General features: G+C 45.0%; 1 protein-coding gene across 1 annotated transcript; it reads right to left on the reverse strand.

The window, feature by feature from the left end:
* Nucleotides 1–7,746: 7,746 nt before the first annotated feature.
* LOC456084 (pregnancy-specific beta-1-glycoprotein 1) lies at nucleotides 7,747–19,449 on the reverse strand. Its single transcript, XM_024351843.2, has 5 exons — nucleotides 19,188–19,449; nucleotides 17,594–17,959; nucleotides 11,450–11,728; nucleotides 8,438–8,716; nucleotides 7,747–8,039 (listed from the first exon to the last, which is right to left on the reverse strand). The coding sequence occupies exons 1-5, from the start codon at nucleotides 19,249–19,251 to the stop codon at nucleotides 7,747–7,749; spliced, it is 1,281 nt and encodes a 426-aa protein (XP_024207611.2). The 5' UTR covers nucleotides 19,252–19,449.
* Nucleotides 19,450–20,102: the final 653 nt, after the last annotated feature.

Raw genomic sequence — 20,102 nt, forward strand, 5'->3', positions numbered from 1 at the left:
ATTTGTGTAGAGGTGCTTTTATTATTCTCTGATGGCAGTTTGTATTTCTGTGGGATTTGTGGTGATATCCCCTTTATCATTTTTTATTGCATCTATTTGATTCTTCTTTCTTTTCTTCTTTATTAGTCTTGCTAGTGGTCTATCAATTTTGTTGATCCTTTCAAAAAACCAGCTCCTGGATTCATTAAGTTTTTGAAGGGTTTTTTGTGTCTCTATTTCCTTCAGTTCTGCTCTGATTTTAGTTATTTCTTGCCTTCTGCTAGCTTTGGAATGTGTTTGCTCTTGCTTTTCTAGTTCTTTTAATTGTGATGTTAGGGTGTCAATTTTGGATCTTTCCTGCTTTCTCTTGTGGGCATTTCGTGCTATAAATTTCCCTCTGCACACTGCTTTGAATGCACCCCAGAGATTCTGGTATGTTGTGTCTTTGTTCTCATTGGTTTCAAGGAACATCTTTATTTCTGCCTTCATTTTGTTGTGTACCCAGTAGTCATTCAGGAGCAGGTTGTTCAGTTTCCATGTAGTTGAGTAGTTTTGAGTGAGTTTCTGAAACCTGAGTTCTAGTTTGATTGCACTGTGGTCTGAGAGACAGTTTGTTATCATTTCTGTTCTTTTACATTTGCTGAGGAGAGCTTTACTTCCAAGTATGTGGTCAATTTTGGAATAGGTGTGGTGTGGTGCTGAAAAAAATGTATATTCTGTTGATTTTGGGTGGAGAGTTCTGTAGATGTCTATTAGGTCTGCTTGGTGCAGAGCTGAGTTCAATTCCTGGGTATCCTTGTTAACTTTCTGTCTCGTTGATGTGTCTAATGTTGACAGTGGGGTGTTAAAGTCTCCCATTATTATTGTGTAGGAGTCTAAGTCTCTTTGTAGGTCACTCAGGACTTGCTTTATGAATCTGGGTGCTCCTGTATTTGGTGCATATATGTTTAGGATAGTTAGCTCTTCTTGTTGAATTGATCCCTTTACCATTATGTAATGGCCTTCTTTTTCTCTTTTGATCTTTGTTGGTTTAAAATCTGTTTTATCAGAGACTAGGATTGCAACCCCTGCCTTTTTTTTCCATTTGCTTGGTAGATCTTCCTCCATCCTTTTATTTTGAGCCTATGTGTGTCTCTGCACATGGGATGGGTTTCCTGAATACAGCACACTGATGGGTCTTGACTCTTTATCCAATTTGCCAGTCTGTGTCTTTTAATTGGAGCATTTAGTCCATTTAAATTTAAAGTTAATATTGTTATGTGTGAACTTTATCCTGTCATTATGATGTTAGCTGGTTATTTTTCTCAGTAGTTGATGCAGTTTCTTCCTAGCCTTGATGGTCTTTACAATTTGGCATGATTTTGCAGTGGCTGGTACCAATTGTTCCTTTCCATGTTTAGTGCTTCCTTCAGGAGCTCTTTTTGGGCAGGCCTGGTGGTGACAAAATCTCTCAGCATTTGCTTGTCTGTAAAGTATTTTATTTCTCCTTCACTTATGAAGCTTAATTTGGCTGCATATGAAATTCTGGGTTGAAAATTCTTTTCTTTAAGAATGTTGAATATTGATCCCCACTCTCTTCTGGCTTGTAGGATTTCTGCTGAGAGATCTGCTGTTAGTCTGATGGGGTTCCCTTTGTGGGTAAGCTGACCTTTCTCTCTGCTTCCCTTAACATTTTTTCCTTCATTTCAACTTTGGTGAATCTGACAATTATGTGTCTTGGAGTTGCTCTTCTTGAGGAGTATCTTTGTGGTGTTGTCTGTATTTCCTGAATCTGAATGTTGGCCTGCCTTGCTAGATTGGGGAAGTTCTCCTGGATAATATCCTGCAGAGTGTTTTCCAACTTGGTTCCATTCTCCCCGTCACTTTCAGGTACACCAATCAGACGTAGATTTGGTCTTTTCACATAGTCCCATATTTCTTGGAGGCTTTGTTCATTTCTTTTTATTCTTTTTTCTCTAAACTTCCCTTCTCACTTAATTTCATTCATTTCATCTTTCATCACTGATACCCTTTCTTCAAGTTGATCGCATCAGCTCCTGAGGCTTCTGCATTCTTCACGTAGTTCTCGAGCCTTGGCTTTCTGCTCCATCAGCTCCTTCAAGCACTTCTCTGTATTGGTTATTCTAGTTATACATTCTTCTAAAATTTTTTCAAAGTTTTTAACTTCTTTGCCTTTGGTTTGAATTTCCTCCTGTAGCTCAGAGTAGTTTGAACGTCTGAAGCCTTCTTCTCTCAACTCATCAAAGTCATTCTCCATCCAGCTTTTTTCCATTACTGGTGAGGAACTGCGTTCCTTTGGAGGAGGAGAGGCACTCTGCTTTTTATAGTTTCGTTTTTCTGCTCTGTTTTTTCCCTATCTTTGTGGTTTTATCTACTTTTGGTAATTGGTGATGGTGATGTACAGATGGGTTTTTGGTGTGGATGTCCTCTCTGTTTGTTAGTTTTCCTTCTAAGAGACAGGACCTTCAGCTGAAGGTCTGTTGGAGTTTACTAGAGGTCCACTCCAGACCCTGTTTGTGTGGGTACCAGCAGCGGTGGCTGCAGGACAGTGGATTTTTGTGAACCGCGAATGCTGCCGTCTGATCGTTCCTCCGGAAGTTTTGTCTCAGAGGAGTACCCGGCCATGTGAGGTGTCAGTCTTCCCCTAGTGGGGGGTGCCTCCCAGTTAGGCTGCTAGGGGGTCAGGCATCATGAACCCACTTGAGGAGGCAGTCTGCCCATTTTCAGATCTCCAGCTGCATGCTGGCAGAACCACTGCTCTGTTCAAAGCTGTCAGACAGGGACATTTAAGTCTGCAGAGGTTACTGCTGTCTTTTTGTTTGTCTGTGCCTGGCCCCCAGAGGTGGAGCCTACAGAGGCAGGCAGGCCTCCTTGAGCTGTGGTGGGCTCCACCCAGTTTGAGCTTCCTGGCTGCTTTGTTTACCTAAGCAAACCTTGGCAATGGCGGGCGCCTCTCCCCGAGCCTCACTACCACCTTGCAGTTTGATCTCAGAGTGCTGTGCTAGCAATCAGTGAGACTCTGTGGGCATAGGACCCTCTGAGCCATGTTTGGGATATAATCTCCTGGTGCGCCGTTTTTTAAGCCCATTGCAAAAGCACAGTATTAGGGTGGGAGTGACCCGATTTTCCAGGTGCCATCTGTCACCCCTTTCTTTGACTAGAAAAGGGAACTCCCTGACCTCTTGTGCTTCCCGAGTGAGGCAATGCCTTGCCCTGCTTTGGCTCATGCACAGTGGGCTGCACCCACTGTCCTGCGCCCACTGTCTGGCAGTTGCTAGTGAGATGGACCCGGTGCCTCAGATGGAAATGCAGAAATCACCCATCTTCTGCGTCGCTCACGCTGGGAGCTGTAGACCAGAGCTGTTCCTATTTGGCCATCTTGGCTCCAGGACCCTATGATTAGCTTTTTGAGGAAGAGCAAAACTGTTTCTCCTAGTGGCTGTACCTTTTTATATTCTCACCAGCAATGTATGAGGATTCCAAATTCTACATAATGCTGCCACTTGTTATTTAACATTTTAAAAGAATGGTAGCCAGTTTTGTAGGTGTGATGTGGTGTCTCATTGCAGCTTTGACTTTGTATTTTCCTAATGACTAATGATGTTGAGTATCTTTTCATGTCCTTCTTGACTATTTGTATATCTTCTTTGAAGAAATATCTATTTGAGTCTTTTGTCCATTTATAAATTGGATGGTTTCTCCCTTTGTTATTGAGTTGTAGCTAGTTCTTTATATTATGTGGACATGAAAACTGCCTATATGTGGTTTGCAAATATTTTCTCTCATTCTGTGTCTATTAATTATTTTCTTGATGATTTCATTTGATGCACAGAAGGCTCACATCTTGATAAAGCCCAATTTATCTTTTTTTCTCATGCTTTTCTATCATAGCTAAGAATCCATTGCACATTTGAGGTCATCAATATTTACCTCTAGGTCTATTTTAAGATGTTTTTATGGTTATAGGTCTTATATTTAACTCACTGATCAATTTTTTAGAGAATTGTTTGATATGGTGGGAGGTAGAGTTATCTAAATTCACTGTTTTGCATGTGGTTATCTAGTTGTTTCTGCACTATCATTAGAAAGGAGAATTGTTCCTCCATTAAATTGTCTTGACACCCTCTTCAAAGAGTAATTGACCATAAGTGTGAGGGTTTATTTCTAGGCTCTCAATTCTATCCCATTTGTCTTTATGTCCATTCTTTTGCCAGCAGCTTATGTCTATTCTTTGCCAGTAGCTTCTGTTTTAATAATTGTAATCCTTTGTGAGATTTCAAATAAGAAAGTTGAAGTCCTACAATTTATTTTGGCAAGATTGTTTTGGCTATTCAGGGGTCCTTTTTTGAAAGGTCAGGAGGCCAGTATTTCACAATTGGGAAAGCCGTTTCTGTCTTCTTCAGGGGGAAATTTGGGAGAACATTTTAAGAAACTTTATCTAAGTAGGTAAACGGTTACCACTTTATTTGCTGAAGTGCTATGTTAAAGTGTGCATTGCCTCTTGTGGAAGAATTGTGAGACCCTGGAAGCACTAGCCCACATGGTAAGAGACAGTGAATTCCACGATGAGGGGCAGAGAGGATGTTGTTTTGGGATACAATGTTGTTGGGGGAGTTGTATACATCTCTACTTCTTTATGTCTCTGTATAGTTGGTGTAGGGGCCAGCCACACAGGATCGGTGGGTTTTTCTCCCTGTGTGTGGAGATGAGAGATTGTAGAAATAAAGACAGAAGACAGAGATAAAAGAAAAGACAGCTGGGCCTGTGGGACCACTACCACCAAGACACACAGACCAGTAGTGGCACCGAATGACCGGCTGCACTGATATTTATTGTATACAAGACAAAGGGGCAGGATAAGGAGTGTGAGCCATCTCCAATGATAGGTAAGGCCACAGGGGTCACATGTCCACTGGACAGGGGGCCCTTCCCTGCCTGGCAACCAAGGCAGAGTGAGAGAAGAGAAAGAGAGAGAGAGCTTACAGCATTATTTCTGCTTATTAGAGACTTTTAGTACTTTCACTAATTTGCTACTGCTAACTAAACGGCAGAGCCAGGTGAACAGGTTGGAACATGAAGGCAGACTAGGAGTGTGACCACTGAAGCACAGCATCATAGGGAGACAGTCAGGCCTCCAAATAACTGCAGGTGGACCTGACTAATGTCAGGCCCTCTACAAGAGGTGGAGTAGAGTCTTCTCTAAATTTCCCCAGGGAAAGGGAGACTCTAAGTAGCGTCCCTGGTCTGCTAAGTAGCAGGTGTTTTTCCTTGACACTGAGGCTACCGCTAGACCAGGGTCCGCTTGGCAATGGGCGTCTTCCCAGACGCTGTCATTACCGCTAGACCAAGGAGCCCTCTAGTGGCCCTGTCTGGGCATAACAGAAGGCTCGCACTCTTGTCTTCTGGTCACTTCTCACTATGTCTCCTGAGCTCATGTCTCTGTATGGCCTGGCTTTTCCTAGGTTATGATTATAGAAATGAGGATTATTATAATATTGGAATAAAGAGTAATTGCTACCAAGTAATGATTAATGATATTCATATATAATCATATCTAAGATCTATATCTGGTATAACTATTCTTCTTTTATATTTTATTATACTGGAACAGCTCGTGCCCTCAGTCTCTTGCCTTGGCACCTGGGTGGCTTGCCGCCCACAAGTGGGCATCTCCATTGGACACAGTAGGTTTTGAAATCCTTGTTTATCCTCTGGGGTCTGGGTCTTGGCTTACCTGTTAGCTGCAGCTGAAAGAGGTGTCTGCTAAGGCATTGCCACCTGTGGTGAGAAGAAGGGTTCAGCAGAGTGAAAGTAGCTGGGGCACAGAGAAACCAGGAAAGTCTGACTCTTAGAAACTATGGGTCAGCAGATGTGTGTCCTCAGGGGTAAATGGGCCATGCCAGTAGACACTGCAGTGGACTGGAAGAAGGTAAGGGATGCCGGGTATCCCATGTTCTGTCTCAGCTCTGCAGCTGAAGATTTGGGCCCTGGGCTTGTACGGCCCTGCAGCAGGGGAAGGGTATACAGGAATGGCTGCATATCAGGACCAAGTCCATGTCATCTTCTTAGGCATTGTTACTGCAGATGGAGGATTCTGTTCAGAGACTGGCCTGGACACATGGGAGGGCCCACCCCATTCTTTTAAAATTATTTTAAGAGAACAGTATTAGCAAAGGTGGTACATGTTTTATTCTGCTAGAATCAGTATTACTGTCACGTTTTACAATGTATCTCTTAGGAAATGGCGAGAGCCATCCACATAATGTGGATTTAAAGGGGTCTCTATTATAATTTCAGCTTTCCTACCTCTTCATAGAAACCATCTTCTCTGCAAACACACAGGCAATATCTCTGTGTTCATTTCTATTGGGAGCCCTGTATGCAAGATGGAGAGAGCCACATTTCCCCCTGAGATGTTATGTAAAAGTTTGAGGTTGAGATGACATATCTGACACTCTGTTGTTACCCTCAGAAGCTACTACATGTGAAATTCTAATGACTGCATTATCCTGTCAAGTGAAAGAGGCAGGCATGAGCAAGGACAGTTAAGAGGGGTGAGAGCCTCATCATGATGTGGAGTCTTGTTCTGACATCTTTGGAAAAACTATCCACAGTGTGAAGTCATCAACTTGTTGTCCTGGTTTACAGTTTGAGCATCTGTTGTTATGGTGTCGAATATTTTGGTGAGTTCTGAGTGGCTCACGCTTCAGGTACAAGGGTTTTCCCATGAAATTTACATTGAGTTGTCCACCTCCAGCTTATAGGGCTTCTGGAACAGAGTGGGTCTTGCTCTTAGTGATTCCATGGGAGAAAATGGAATTGGAGGTACTAGTAGAATTCAGGGTAATGTCCAATCTACACGTGGATAATAAAAACACAGAAACAATGAACAGAGCTGCAGTCTCATAACAGGTGTACTACAGTTTTTATTTTCCACATAATTTTTCTCTCTATGGGCATCTCTAGTTTTACCAATGATAATTTCAGTAGAATAAGTTTGTTTGCAAAATAGGTTGAGTTTCTTCAAATGTGGTCTGATTGTTTACATAAGTGCAGCAAGAGTAGCAATGGACCATGTAGGCTGTCTTTTAAAATTTTCTTTTCTCTAAGTTTTTATAAGGAATCTGAAATTAAACCTTCACAAACCTCTTGAGAATAGGAAGCCAAACCAAGGCTGACTTCAGACTTTGCCTGCAGTTCATATTGGTTCATTCTATCTACGTTTTTAATATAACATCCCAATCAAAGCGTTGGTAATATAACCAATGATTTCAAATGTGTCATATAACACAGAAAGCAGATTGTTACTGTACTTGTGCAAATATGTGTATTACCATAAACATATCAATTCTCATGAATAGTTGCCCAATTCTGGGGCAGTTAGGTAGAAAGCAAAAGTAAATGTTTCAATTACGGTTCCCAGAAGTATAGTTTATTGAACTGCTATAAGCTATAGATAGATTAAAAGAGAAAAATTCCATCAATGTAGAAAACAAACCATTTAAAGAATCAGCAAATTTTCAAATAAAAATAATAAAAACATTATCTTCATTATTATCAATTATTTCAATGAAATCGGTGTTCTTCCTGCTTGATCTAGGCTGGGCATATTATGAAGATATCAGCCTGTTTGTTAAAGTTTTCGAAGTTCTTAGACAAATTTGGAGGGTTCAGGAGGAGAATTTGGGATTTGCTTGTGCCCATGGGACACAGGCTGGGAATACAAATGTTTTCCTGACTCTTCTCTGAATGCCAGATAGACTCCACCTAAAACCCTATTGCCAAGGATGCTGGGATCCACTTACCAGAGACTTCGACTGTCATGGATTTGGAGCTTTCCTTGCCAGTGGCTGAGTTATGAACAGGGCAAACATAGAGCCCGCTATGCTTTGTAGTAATATGGCGGATAAAGAGCTTTTGTCCTGGTAGATGAAACTTCTCATTAATTGTCCAAGAATACTGTGCCGGTGGGTTAGAGTCTGCAGAACAGGACAAGTAGAGGATTTCTCCTGAACGGTAATAGGTGAATGAAGGGTAAATTCTGGGGAGGTCTGGACCATCTGGAGGAAAGAGAATAAAGCCACAGGTGATGTCATCTGAGGGAAGGGGATGTTCCTGGTCTCTTAAAGTGACACAGTGGCCCTCTGAGCCAAGACACATCCTCAAGTCCCAGCCAAACCCCCTCTATGTTCACTGAGCCGAATCGTGAGCTATTCACCTCTTTCTCCCATCACAAGCTGTGGGCCCCAAGTCTCCCATGACAAGAGCATCCCCTCCCCTTATATTCTTGGTTAAGGCTGTGCCTACCCAGGATTTCCCAGGGCAGGGAGTCATGGCCAGCTTGGATGTCCAGAAGTAAAGGTGTCTATACTTGGACCGGAGAGAGTGAGAGGCCTGGCCTCTGGTCGTTTTGATTTAAGCTGGTGTCCTGGCCCACAGAGGAGCAAAAGATACTCACAGAGGACATTCAGGGTGACTGGGTCACTGCGGATGCCACCATATTGGTTCCGTATTTCACAATGATAGGGTCCTGTTTCATTTCTCGTGATACTGGGTAGAATGAGGATCCTGTTTTCAATGGGTCGCTTTACCCTGGGACTGACCGGGAGGCTCTGACCATTTAGCCACCAAATGTAGGTGTAGTTCTCACTCTTAGGTTCACAGGTGAAGTTTAAGACATCCTTATTCTCCCTGGGTTTTAAGTTGTTGATGGTGATGTAGGGCTTGGGCAGCTTCGCTGTGTGGATAACAGAGAGAAGATTGTCCTGTGTGGCACCTTTGATTCCTCCACAGGTATCCTTCAATCAGAGTTGGCATCTCCCACCTCTCAGTCCACCTGAGTCCTTGAAAGCCAATAGCTGGTGCTTTTGTCACAAGATAGATGCATGATGATCTAAGGGCTCAAAGACTGTGAGGCCGCCTTCTCTGTCTTAGGGAAGCACAGACTTTCTCAAGTGTCAATTGAGCAGCAGTGTTGGGTCATGGACAGACACGTCAGTGGGAGTCACAGCCCCTGGTACCCGTCCCAGGCCCTCCCTAATCAGTTGACTGGCTGGCTCACCTTGGGTTCCTTACCTGGAATATGCAACTGCTGGGCCCCTTCCAAATTCCATCCTACTTTGTCCCCCTAGATGTGATTTCTCTGCAGCTTCCATTTCCAAGGACATTCTAGAGATGAGTAATAATGGCACTTCCCTTTGTCCTGCAACCCTGAAGATACTGAGCAGCCTGGCCTGGGACTGGATGTTTCAGCAGAAATAACACAGGGGAGACCAGAATCAAGCCTGGAGGTCAGTTCAGTCATCAGGCAGTGGAGGCTCAAGGTGGGGCAGTTTTTTGCAGGTGTTTCATGATGACTTACTTGAACCAGTGACCTCTAAAGATAGAGCAGAGTGCAAGGAATGATCTAGAAAGAGTGAAGGGGACAGGCAAGAGCTGGTGGCTTTGGAGCAGAACCATGTTCCCTGTCTTGGGTTCTTTAAGTTTCCTCTCCTTCTGCAGAGGGCAGGTGAGGACCATGTGGATCTTTCCAGAAATACATGTGGACATTTGCAAATTCAGAACTGACTGTTAGAAAGGGTGGGAATGAACTGCTGGAAATCTTGTCCCCATGAACCATGTGTGTTTGATGGATATGAGACAAATTTGGAGAGAAGTTTTGCAAATATTTTCTTTCATTGGACATTCTACTCTCTGATTCCATGGGTTCAACTACTCTAGGGACCTCATGTAAGTGGATTCCAGAGTGAATATGAGATGAAATTGCTGGTTGCCAGGAGCTGGGAGTGGGGAGAATCAGAAGTTGTTCATGGGTGTGCGGTTTCAATTATGCAAGGTGGAGAGGTTCTAGAGAACTGCTGTAGAGCTTGATGCCTGTAGTTCACACAGATTGAGTATTTCTTATGCGTAAGACTTAGGACAAAAAGTGTTTTGGATTTCTGACATTTTTTGATTCTGAAATATTTGTCATATACTTACTGGTTTAGCATCCCAAATCTGAAAGATTCAAAATCGAAAATGCTTCAGCGAGCATTTCTTTTCAGCATCAGATTAGTAGGCAAAAGTGGGAGGTGATAAGCCAAAGATATTCTTGCCCTTTTTTTTCCTCTCACCACATTTCTAGCTTGGTGATCAGTTTTCAGTGAATTCCACAGTGGCCATGCTGCACTCGTATATTTTTGAAGGCCTTGGGATGTGAGAAAGGCTGATTGCTATTTTCTATGTCATCAGAACTTTCCACCTTTTCATGGTTACCTCTTTTTCTCAGTGTTTGTGTTGTGTCAGTCATTAATAAGAGCCTGTCAGGTGAGATTTAGGACAGTGTTTTCTAATTCTGCAAAAAATGTTACTGTGATTCTGGTAGGGGATGCATTGAATCTGCAACTCATTTTGGGTAATATTGTCTTTCTAACAATATTGATTCTTCCAATCCATGAAAATGAAATGTCTTTCCATATATTGATATCGTCTTTAATTTCTTTCAGCAATGTTTTGTAGTTTTCAGGGTATAATCATTTGACATTTTTGGTTAAACTTACTCCAAAATATTTTATTCCTTTTGATGTTAATGTGAATTGACATTATTTCCTTAATTTCCTTTCAGATTGTTCATTGTTAGTGTATAGTCTAAAGAATGATCTAGAAAGAGTGAAGGGGACAGGTAAAAGCTGGTGGTTTTGGAGCAGAATCATATTCCCTGTCCTGGGTTTTTGATTTTCCCTCTCCGTTTGCAGAGGGCAGGTGGCTCTTCCCTGATAGCTAGATAGACTTCACTGGAAAACATATTACCAGTGCTCCAGGGATCTACTTACCAGGGACTATGATCCTCTTGATTATGAGATTTGTTCCACCAGTGGCTGAGTTATGGATGAAACAGACATAGACCCCTCTATATGTTTTAGTGATTTGGGGGATAAAGAACACTTGTGCTGATTGCTGGAACTTCCCATCAATCAGCCAAGAATGCTCTGCCAGTGGATGGAGTCTGTGAGGCAGGAGAGCTTGGGGACTTCCCCTGTATGGTAATAGGTGTATGAGGAAGAAATGGTGGGGGCATCCAGGCCATATGGAGTAAAGAGAATAATGTCACAGGCAATATTGTCAGAGGGAAGGGAAAATCCTGGTCTGTGGAAGGGCCACAATCACAGTGACCCTGTGAGCCAAGTTGCAACATTGAAGTCCCAGCCAAATCCCCGCTGTGTTCACTGATCTGGAGCCTGAGACATTCACCTGTTTCTCCCATCACAAGCTGTGGACCCTGAGTCTCCTATGACAGGAGCAGCCTCTTTTCTCCTATTGTTGATCAAGCCTAGGCCTACTCTGGTTTGCCTGGGACACAAAGTCATGGCCAGGTTTGATGTCCAGGGGTAAAGGTCTCTGTATTGGACCTGAGAGGGACAGAGAGGCCTGGCCTCTGGCCACGTGTATTTGGGATGGCAGCCTGGCTCACAGAGGAACAGAAGATACTCACGGAGGAGATTCAGGGTGACTGGGTCACTGCGGCTGGCACTCACTGGGTTCTGTATTTCACATTCATAGGGTCCTGCAGTGTACTTTGTGACACCCAATAGAAAGAGGGTCCTGTTGGTTTCGGAGAGCTTCAAGCTGTGAGTCATAGGGAGGCTCTGACCATTCATCCACCACAGGTAGCTTGCATCTGGAGTCTCAGGGTCACAGGTTAAGCTCACAGCCTCCATGGTCTCTCTGGGATTTAAGTTGCTGCTGGAGATGGAGGGCTTGGGAGTCTCCACTGTGCAGAAAACAGGGTGAAGATTGCCGTGTGTGGCGCCTTTGATTCCTCCAAAGGCATTTTTCAATCAGACTTGGCATTTCCCACCTCTCAGCCCACCCAAGTCCTTAAAAGCCCATGGCAGGTGTGTGTGTTGCAAGACAGATGCATGGCAATCTGAGGGCTCAGAGATTGTGAGGCTGCCTGCTTCATGTAAGAGAAGCACAGACTTTCTCAAGTGTGAATTGAGCAGCAGCATTGGGTCATGGAAAGACACAGGACCAGCAGTCACAGCCCCTGGTGCCTCTGTGTGTCCCTCCGTCTCCAACTGCCTGCCTGGCCCAACTTGTGGTCCTCACTTGGAGCATGCAGTGCTGGAATCTTCTTAGTTTCAGTCTCACTTTGCCCCCTGAGGTATGTTTTCTCTGCAGCTTCCCTTGCCAAGGACATCCTAGAGATGGATGATGGAACTTCCCGTTGTCCTTAAACCCTTTGGGTACTGGAAAGCCTGGCCTGGGACTGGGTACTTCAGCAGAAATAACACAGGGGAGACCAGAGTCAAGCCTGGAGGTCAGTTCAGTCATCAGGCAGTGGAGCCACAAGGTGGGGCAGTTTTCCCAGGTGTCTCATAGTGACTGAGTTGAGCTAGTGACTCTAAAGATAGAGCGGAGTCCAAGGAATGACCTACAAAGAGTGAAGGGGATAGGCAAGAGCTAATAGCTTTGGACCAAGACCATGTTCTCTGTTCTGGGTCCATGATGCTCCCTTTCCCTTGTAGAGGGCAGTTGAGGACCATGTAGATCTTTCTAGAAATACATGTGGATGTTTGCAAATGCAGAACTGACTGGTGGAAAGGGCGATCATGAACTGATGACGGAAGTCTGGCCCTCATGGACCATATGTGTTTGGTGGATATTAGACCAATATTTGGGAAGAAGTCTTGCAGATACTTTCTCTCATTAGACATTCTACTCTCTGATTCTGAGTTTGACTACTCTATGTACCTGATATCAGTGGATTCCAGAGTGAATCAGAGAGTAGAATAGTAGTTTGCAGGAGCTGGGATCAGGGGAATTGGGTGTTGTTCCGTGGGTGTGTGGTTTCAGTTATGCAGGATAAGGAGGTTCTAGAGATCTCCTGTACAGCCTCATGCCCATAGTTCATACAGATAAAGTGCTCCTTATGCAGAAAGCTGAAAACAAAGTGTTTTGGATTTCTAATTTTTTAAATTTTGGAATATTTGCAGTACATGTTCTGGTTTAGCATCCCAAATCTGAAAAATTTAAAATCCACAATGCGCCAGTGAGCACTTCTTTTTAGCATCACATCAGTGGTCAGAAGTGTAGAGTTTTGAGCATTTCAGATTGTGGATTTCTGGATTTGGGATGCTCAATTTGTAACACTGTAATTTTCCTGTAAAATGTTGTCAGGAGTTTAGACCTCGCGTTATATTCTGACTCTAGTAACAAAAAAAATTTGGAGGAAACATTAAAATGTTTTCATAAGTGGAAATTTTTACTGATGGTCCAAATATCTAAGATGAATTGCTGGTAGTCGTATTTCTCTTGAGACCAAAATAAGGTTTAGGTGTGCCGTGAATTCCAGCAGGATCACATTATGCTCAAAGAAAGATGCCAAAGGTGATTTGAAATTAGCAGCTCCTTAAGTAGAGAGAGTCCCATTAAAAGGACAGAACTGGTCAGTGCATCAATTACATAAAGGGAGAAAGGATGCCAAATTAAAAGAAGTGATGTGTGTTATGTTAGTAAATATAGAAAGAACTCCCTGCTTCTAAATTCTGTGCAGAGTTAGGAAAAATGGGGAGGACCCATAAACAGGTATGTGAAATGCTTTCTTCATTTTCTCTTAAGCTCAGGAAACACCACTAAAGTTTAAGTTTGTGTGAATTAGGAAGAGTCTAAGTGAGATGCCAATGGCTCTTGTGTCTCCCCACACGAAGATCTCCAACTTATGAAAATGGCATCATCATGAGGAAACAGTTATAGGTGGCACAGGCAGTAAAACCATCAGATAACACCAACCTGGTCAACTCCAACTGGTCTCCAAAACCACCGGTATTCCCATTACGTGTACATTACAGTCTTTGTAGTTGTCCCACAACTACAAAATTTAAAAATTGCTATTGTCAAAACAAAATATTAAATATGAAGTTGAATATGTTGTTCCACTTTTTTTCCCCACTCTTTTTGAAGTTTCCTGTTTCAGTTTTGGAAGTTTCTGTTGACACATCCTCAAGGTAGGTATTCTTTCCACAGCTGTGTGCAGTCTACCAGTAAGCATCAAAAGCATTCTTCATTCTCTAACAGCATTTTTTTTTTTTCTGAGACAGAGTCTCGCTCTGTCACCCCAGCTGGAGTGCAGTGGCATGATCTCAGCTCACTGCAAGCTCTGCCTCCTGGGTTCACACCATTCTCCTGCCTTGGCCTCCCAAGTAGCTGGGACTACGGGGGCCCGCCAGCATGCCTGGTTAATTTTTTGCATTTTTAGTAGAGACGGGGTTTCACCATGTTAGCCAGGATGGTCTCTATCTCCTGACCTTGTGCCCGCCTCGGCCTCCCAAAGTGCTGGGATTATAGGCGTGAGCCACTGTGCCCAGCCATCTCTGAAGGATTTTAACGAGTTGTTGACTTTTGAGTTTGTTCAGCTTTTTACTTAGTGTTAGAACCGAGTGACAAATTTCAAGCTTGTTATATGCCTGTCAGGAAGCTAGAAGTCTTTAGAAAGTGACCGGAGAATGTGAGCTCCATAGCAGGTTGAGGATGGAGTCATGAGTGAGGATGGAATCAAGAGTCCACTCAGAGATGGAGTGCCCAGCCATCTCTGAAGGATTTTAACAAGTTGTTGACTTTGGAGTTTGTTCAGCTTTTTACTTAGCGTTAGAAACGAGTGACAAATTTCAAGCTTGTTATATGCCTGACAGGAAGCCAGAAGTCTCTAGGAAGTGACTGGAGAATGTGAGCTCCATAGCAGGTTGAGGCTGGAGTCACGGGTGAAATGAGCCCATGGGGTTTGGGGACAGCAGGCCTGTCCAGCCTCTGACACCCTGGTGAGTCAGTGCAGAGATTACAACAGTGACAGCAAACTAGCATGGCTGACTGCATCTGGCATCTAGTCTCAGGCTGGCTGTCCTCACTCATTCCTGGGCATAGGCCAGGCTAACCTTGGGAGGAATTTAGTTTATGATTTAAATTTGAAGCAAGAATGATAATAGTTCCTCCATAAAACTAACACCCTTACTTTGTCCAGGGACTGCCTTTGTAAAATTAGTGAAAGACCATGAGATTAAGATTATAGGAGGGAACTGAATTTTGCTAAAATGTAGGCACAGTTTCTATAATCCCTGACTGCTCCAGTGTCATTGGGACAGGGTTTACAAAATTTGTAACTAATTGCTCCTATAGATAACATCACTATTGTAGAACGTGAGATTGGTCTTTTGAGAAGTTTCTCATTCTTTTGCATTCTGGCTACCGGCTGACCTCATCCATACCTATGACTAATGGCTCAGCCAGTCATGTGGTCCCTAACTTGAGGCAGATTCAAGCACAAACAGATCATTTCCCCCTGCCCACATGATTCCATCACCAAACAGTCAGCAGTACTCATTTTTTAGTCCTGTGCCCCTGAAACTATCCTTGAAAATCTCTAACCCCTGATCCACTGGGGAGGCTGATTTGAGTAGTAATAAACCTCCGTCCTCCTGTTTGGCAGACTTGGAGTCATTAAAATCTTTCTTTACTACAAACTGCCATTTCAATTATTTATTTTATTTATTTTTTATTTTTATTTTTTTGTGCAGGAGGCCAGAGGAACTTGTCTGGCAATTATGAGAGTGGATGGAGGAACTGCCTATCCCTGTCCCATGGTCTTGTCCACAGGTCAGCCTCACAAAGGGAAAGAGCCCTGGATGGGAATACAGTGGAAGCTCATTCTCTTAGTGACCTGGGGACATTGGCTAGAGAGGAAGCCTGGCAGGTGTGGCAACTCCAGGTGATTTCTGTGCCTTTCCTCTTTCCTGGGAGGTGGGCCAGGCCACAGTGTTAGTGGGAAGGGAACTGAACAGCCAGAGTGGTTAGAGGGAATGTCCAGGGAAGGCCTAGGGGTGGAGGAAGAAGCTGTGCAGGACAGGGCTTGCCAGTCAGAATGAAGTGGGAGGAAGATGAGGGACACGGAGAAGCAGAGAGAGACAGAGACACCATGGCAGTGAGCAGTGAGGGAGACACTGACTTCAGAGACCCCAGGGCCCAGGTGCTCCCAGTTCCACAGTCCAGGACCAAGGAGCCCTGAGAACCCTCCGGTGGCTTAAGAGCTTCAGAATTACATGAGATGGGGTGGCTTTAGGGGCAAGAGGTAGTGGGGGGATGAAACATGGATGTCAGCCCCTGAAGGACAAGGGACAGGTGTGGCTAGAACCTGCTAGGATTCTTCATCCAAGATCCAATCTCTAAAGAGGTTTTGGATCATTCATTTCTTCATTCCATTCCTTCATTTGTTATGTGAGAGCTCCTGAGTGTGTGTCTCTCTCGCTGGGCCTGTGGTGGTGTAGAGTGTGAGTGGGGAAAGAAAACAAGGTCCTCTCCTTGATCCTCTCATGACAGTGACATGGACACTTTGGGAAACACAGGATTTCACATTCAGTGATGGAGGTTAAGATCTTAGGGGGAGACCTGGACATTTTTTTTGCACTGACTCTGATGGTTGAAGCAGGTGATTTAGTTCTGGAGTACAGACTAATCAGCTGACCATTTGCTCTCACTCCTCTGAGGTTTGGATGCCTAAGAAGAGAGGATTTGAGCCAACAAATGACTATAGGGTGCTTGGAACCCAGTAAGCCCTCACTTCTGGTGGAGGAGAGGATGGGCCTGTGGCTGCAGACAGACCTCATGTGACCCTGATCTCCCCTTTGTGTTTGTGTGACTCTTGCTCAGTCACTGTGCCTTCCTGTGCCTCAGTTTTCTCTCAATCAAATAAGCTAAATGGCAAATGGACAGTGCCTTTTCATGCTATCTGTGAATAAATGTTAAATGATTCACAGTCACCTGACCTAATGCTTGGCACAGTGGAGGTTTCACACAAACAGCATTGATTATTAATTTGCTTCCATGAGAAAGCACCTTTACGTCAGATCCCTGTGGACAAGCTGCTACCAGGTACATCTTCTCTCTTCTGTTTCCGCTTCTGGGGACATTAGACTTTCTATGGACTATCCTAAGCCTCCTAAGGCAGTTGTCTGATGGCCTACAAAGCTTGTCTTTCTGTCCTCTCCACTCTGAGTGTCAGGTGAAGAAAGCTCTGTCCTTGCCCAGATGAGGCTCTGAGGGCTGATTCCTGGCTGGTGAACAGCTCCAGGAGACACAGTCCTCTGACAGCTGGTAAATCCTTGGTCCCAGTAAGCCCTGCCCAAGAAGCCACAACCCAGCCCCAGCACAGGCTCCTCAGCTTTATCTGGAGCAAGGATTTAGGGACAAGGGTCTGGGGTTGAGGCTTCTAGGGCTGAGCTTCTCTGAGAGTATCTCAGGGGCCCCTCAGGCCAAGCCCTACTCAGTTCTCCAGGGTCTTTCTCAGGGTCAAATTTACGAAGAGGGCATGAGGTGCTTGTCTGAGACTGATCTCCTCCTGCTGAGTCCCCCCATCAGACTGTCCTTCCTCTGCAGCAAGTGTCTGCAGGGTCTGGATGCGGGAAAGGAATTCTGATCTGTTGAAATTTGTCTCCTCTATGTGTGTCCTGCACTAAATGCCCAAATCCCAGCATGGGACATAACGCAGAGAGTGACACAGGCACAGTCCAGGCCTGACAATCCTGTGTGTGTGAAGTAGAAGTGACCCCTGCCCCCCAACACCCAGGGATCATGTGGAATCACTTACGGTATAAGGTGAAGGTGAAACGTCCAGTTACTCCTCTAGTCTCATCACCTCCCTTTATGATGTGTAAGGTGTAGGATCCTGCGTCCTCCCGGGTGACATTCTGGATCAGCAGGGATGCATTGGAATATACTGTTTCTCGTCCACTATATGCAGGCCCATATATAATTATTTGACCGTCTACTACATATGATGTAATGTAATGGTAGAGGTCCCTCATTTGCCCTTTGTACCAGATGTAGCCGGTAAGATTCTGGGGCAAATTGTGGACAAGTAGAAGAACATCCTTCCCCTTGGAAACTTTGGGTGGCTGGGCTTCAATCGTGACTTGGGCTGTGGTGGGCGGGTTCCAGAAGTTTAAAAGTGATGCTAGGAGGTGGAGAGAGCATCAGTCAATATTGAGCCCTATGTATTGGTGTGAAAACGTGGGGCCCTGGGTCCTGAGAAGGTCTCTTCAGTCCTCAGCCTTGACGACACAGACACACACACACATACAAACACACACACACACACAAAAGCGGCATGTGTGATTGTGTGTATGTGTGTGTGTCCTACTGTCCTACTAGGTCAAGGTCAGCAGCATGACCCCCCATTCCTTCAACACTTCTGACCTTGGCATTTTTCTGTTTGGAATCCTCTTCCCCAGGGGTCCGCATGGCCCCCTCCACACTGCCCTCAGGTCCTGCTCACATCAGGGCATCCTTAGACTTCTTTCCTGACGCCTCCTTCAGAGACCTTGGGTCTTCCCTTTCTGACCTTTCCCTCCTCTGCTCCCTCCAGGGTTCTTCTCAACACCTGACCTCACATTCTAGATCTCTTTACATGTCTGTCTTCCCCCCCATGACAGCGTGAGCTCCGTGAGGACAGGGACTTTTGTGATCTTGGTTGCACCCCAGTGCCTGGAACAGGCTGCAGACTCCTGTAGATGTGAGAGTTCTCAGGGCCCTCCATGCCCTGGGTGTTTTTTTTCCCCCAATTGTTGAGGTTTCTTGCTGAGGACAGTGTTTCACGCCCTGTTTATATTTTTATTTGAAGTGTCATCTGATATAGTTATTATTATCATTTTTCAAAATGTGGTGGCCCCTGATGATTAATCAGGAAAACAGAACAGTTAAGATTTTCCTACCTCTTACCAATTCTGGTTCAATATGACTTTCCTGTTTTGACCCCTGTCCCCCTCTGGTGTATTTTCCCCTATCCAGGCTCCAACAGAGCTTTCTTTCCTTTTTTTCTTTTTTCTTTTTTTTTTTGAGATGGAGTCTTGTACTGTCGCCCAGGCTGGCGTGCGGTGGTGCTATCTCAGCTAGCTGCAACTTCTGCCTCCCTGGTTCACGTGATTCTCCTGCCTCAGCCTCCCGAGTAGCTAGGATTACAGGAGCACACCACCATACCTGGTTAAATTTTTGTATTTTCAGTACAGACAGGGCTTCACTGTGTTGGCCAGACTGATCTTGAACTTCTGATCTCATGATCCACCCACCTCAGACTCCCAAAGTGCTGGCTTCTTTCATTTTTTAGAACCCCATCCTCTCCAGGAGACCCCATCCAGTCACTCTGCTTCCTCCTCCTGTCCTCTCCCAGGAAGTTCTCTCCTCACCTGTGAGCAGGAGCCCCTTCCATTTGATGCGCTGTGTGCAGGGAGGGGCTGAGAGGGGCCCCATGGTTTCTGCTGCTTGTGTGTTCTCCTCTGTGGAGATTAAGCCTAGGATCCAGAAACTCTCTGAGCACGGCTGTCAGCTGTGCTGTCCTTCCTCTTTCTGCGCTGAGCCTCTTCCCAGGGCAGGAGCAATTCTCAAGCTCATGGGCAAGGTCAGGCCCAGGACACCTCTCTGTCCCCTCCTCTCTAAGTCCTGCCTCCTTGTCCCTCCTTCTGTTTTTCCTTTTGTCTGTGTTTCAGGTCCCTGGGAATTGTGGAGGCCTCTGCCTTTTTCAGCAGTGATTCTTTCACCAAACCTCAACACACACTTTGTGCAGACACACAGACACACACACACACACACACACACACACACACACACACACACAGACACACACACAGAAGAGATACACACAGACCCATACAGTCAGACACATACCCTGCAGGTTGGGCATGCACAGTCCTGGGCCTCAGCCTCCTGGTGTCCCCATGGCTCTGGGTCGGGGTGCACATTCATGCCCTTTGCCCTCTTTCATCCCCATCTGGCTCTCCCCTTAAGTGCAGGAGGCTGGAGCTGCACCACGTCCCTGTCAGAATGATGCCCCATTGTGCTGTGGGTGAGCTGTGTGTTGCCTGGTGAGAAGGACCCTTCCTTTCTCTAATCGTGTCTAGCTTGGCTGCAGCTTCCAAGGATGGACATTCAGGACCTGGGTGTCCCAGAGGAAACTGTCCTTCCTGGCGGTGTGCAGGGTGAATCTCTCATGCCTCTTGTGAGGAGAGGCCTGTGTTGGTTGCTCAGTGGGGGCTGTGAGTCCCATAGTCAAAGGGACAGTTCTCTGTCAGTCTATGGCTCCCTGGGGTCTGGCGGCTGAGCTG

This window comes from Pan troglodytes, chromosome 20 (genome assembly GCF_028858775.2).
Source record: "Pan troglodytes isolate AG18354 chromosome 20, NHGRI_mPanTro3-v2.0_pri, whole genome shotgun sequence".
Classification (NCBI taxonomy): Eukaryota; Metazoa; Chordata; class Mammalia; order Primates; family Hominidae; genus Pan; species Pan troglodytes.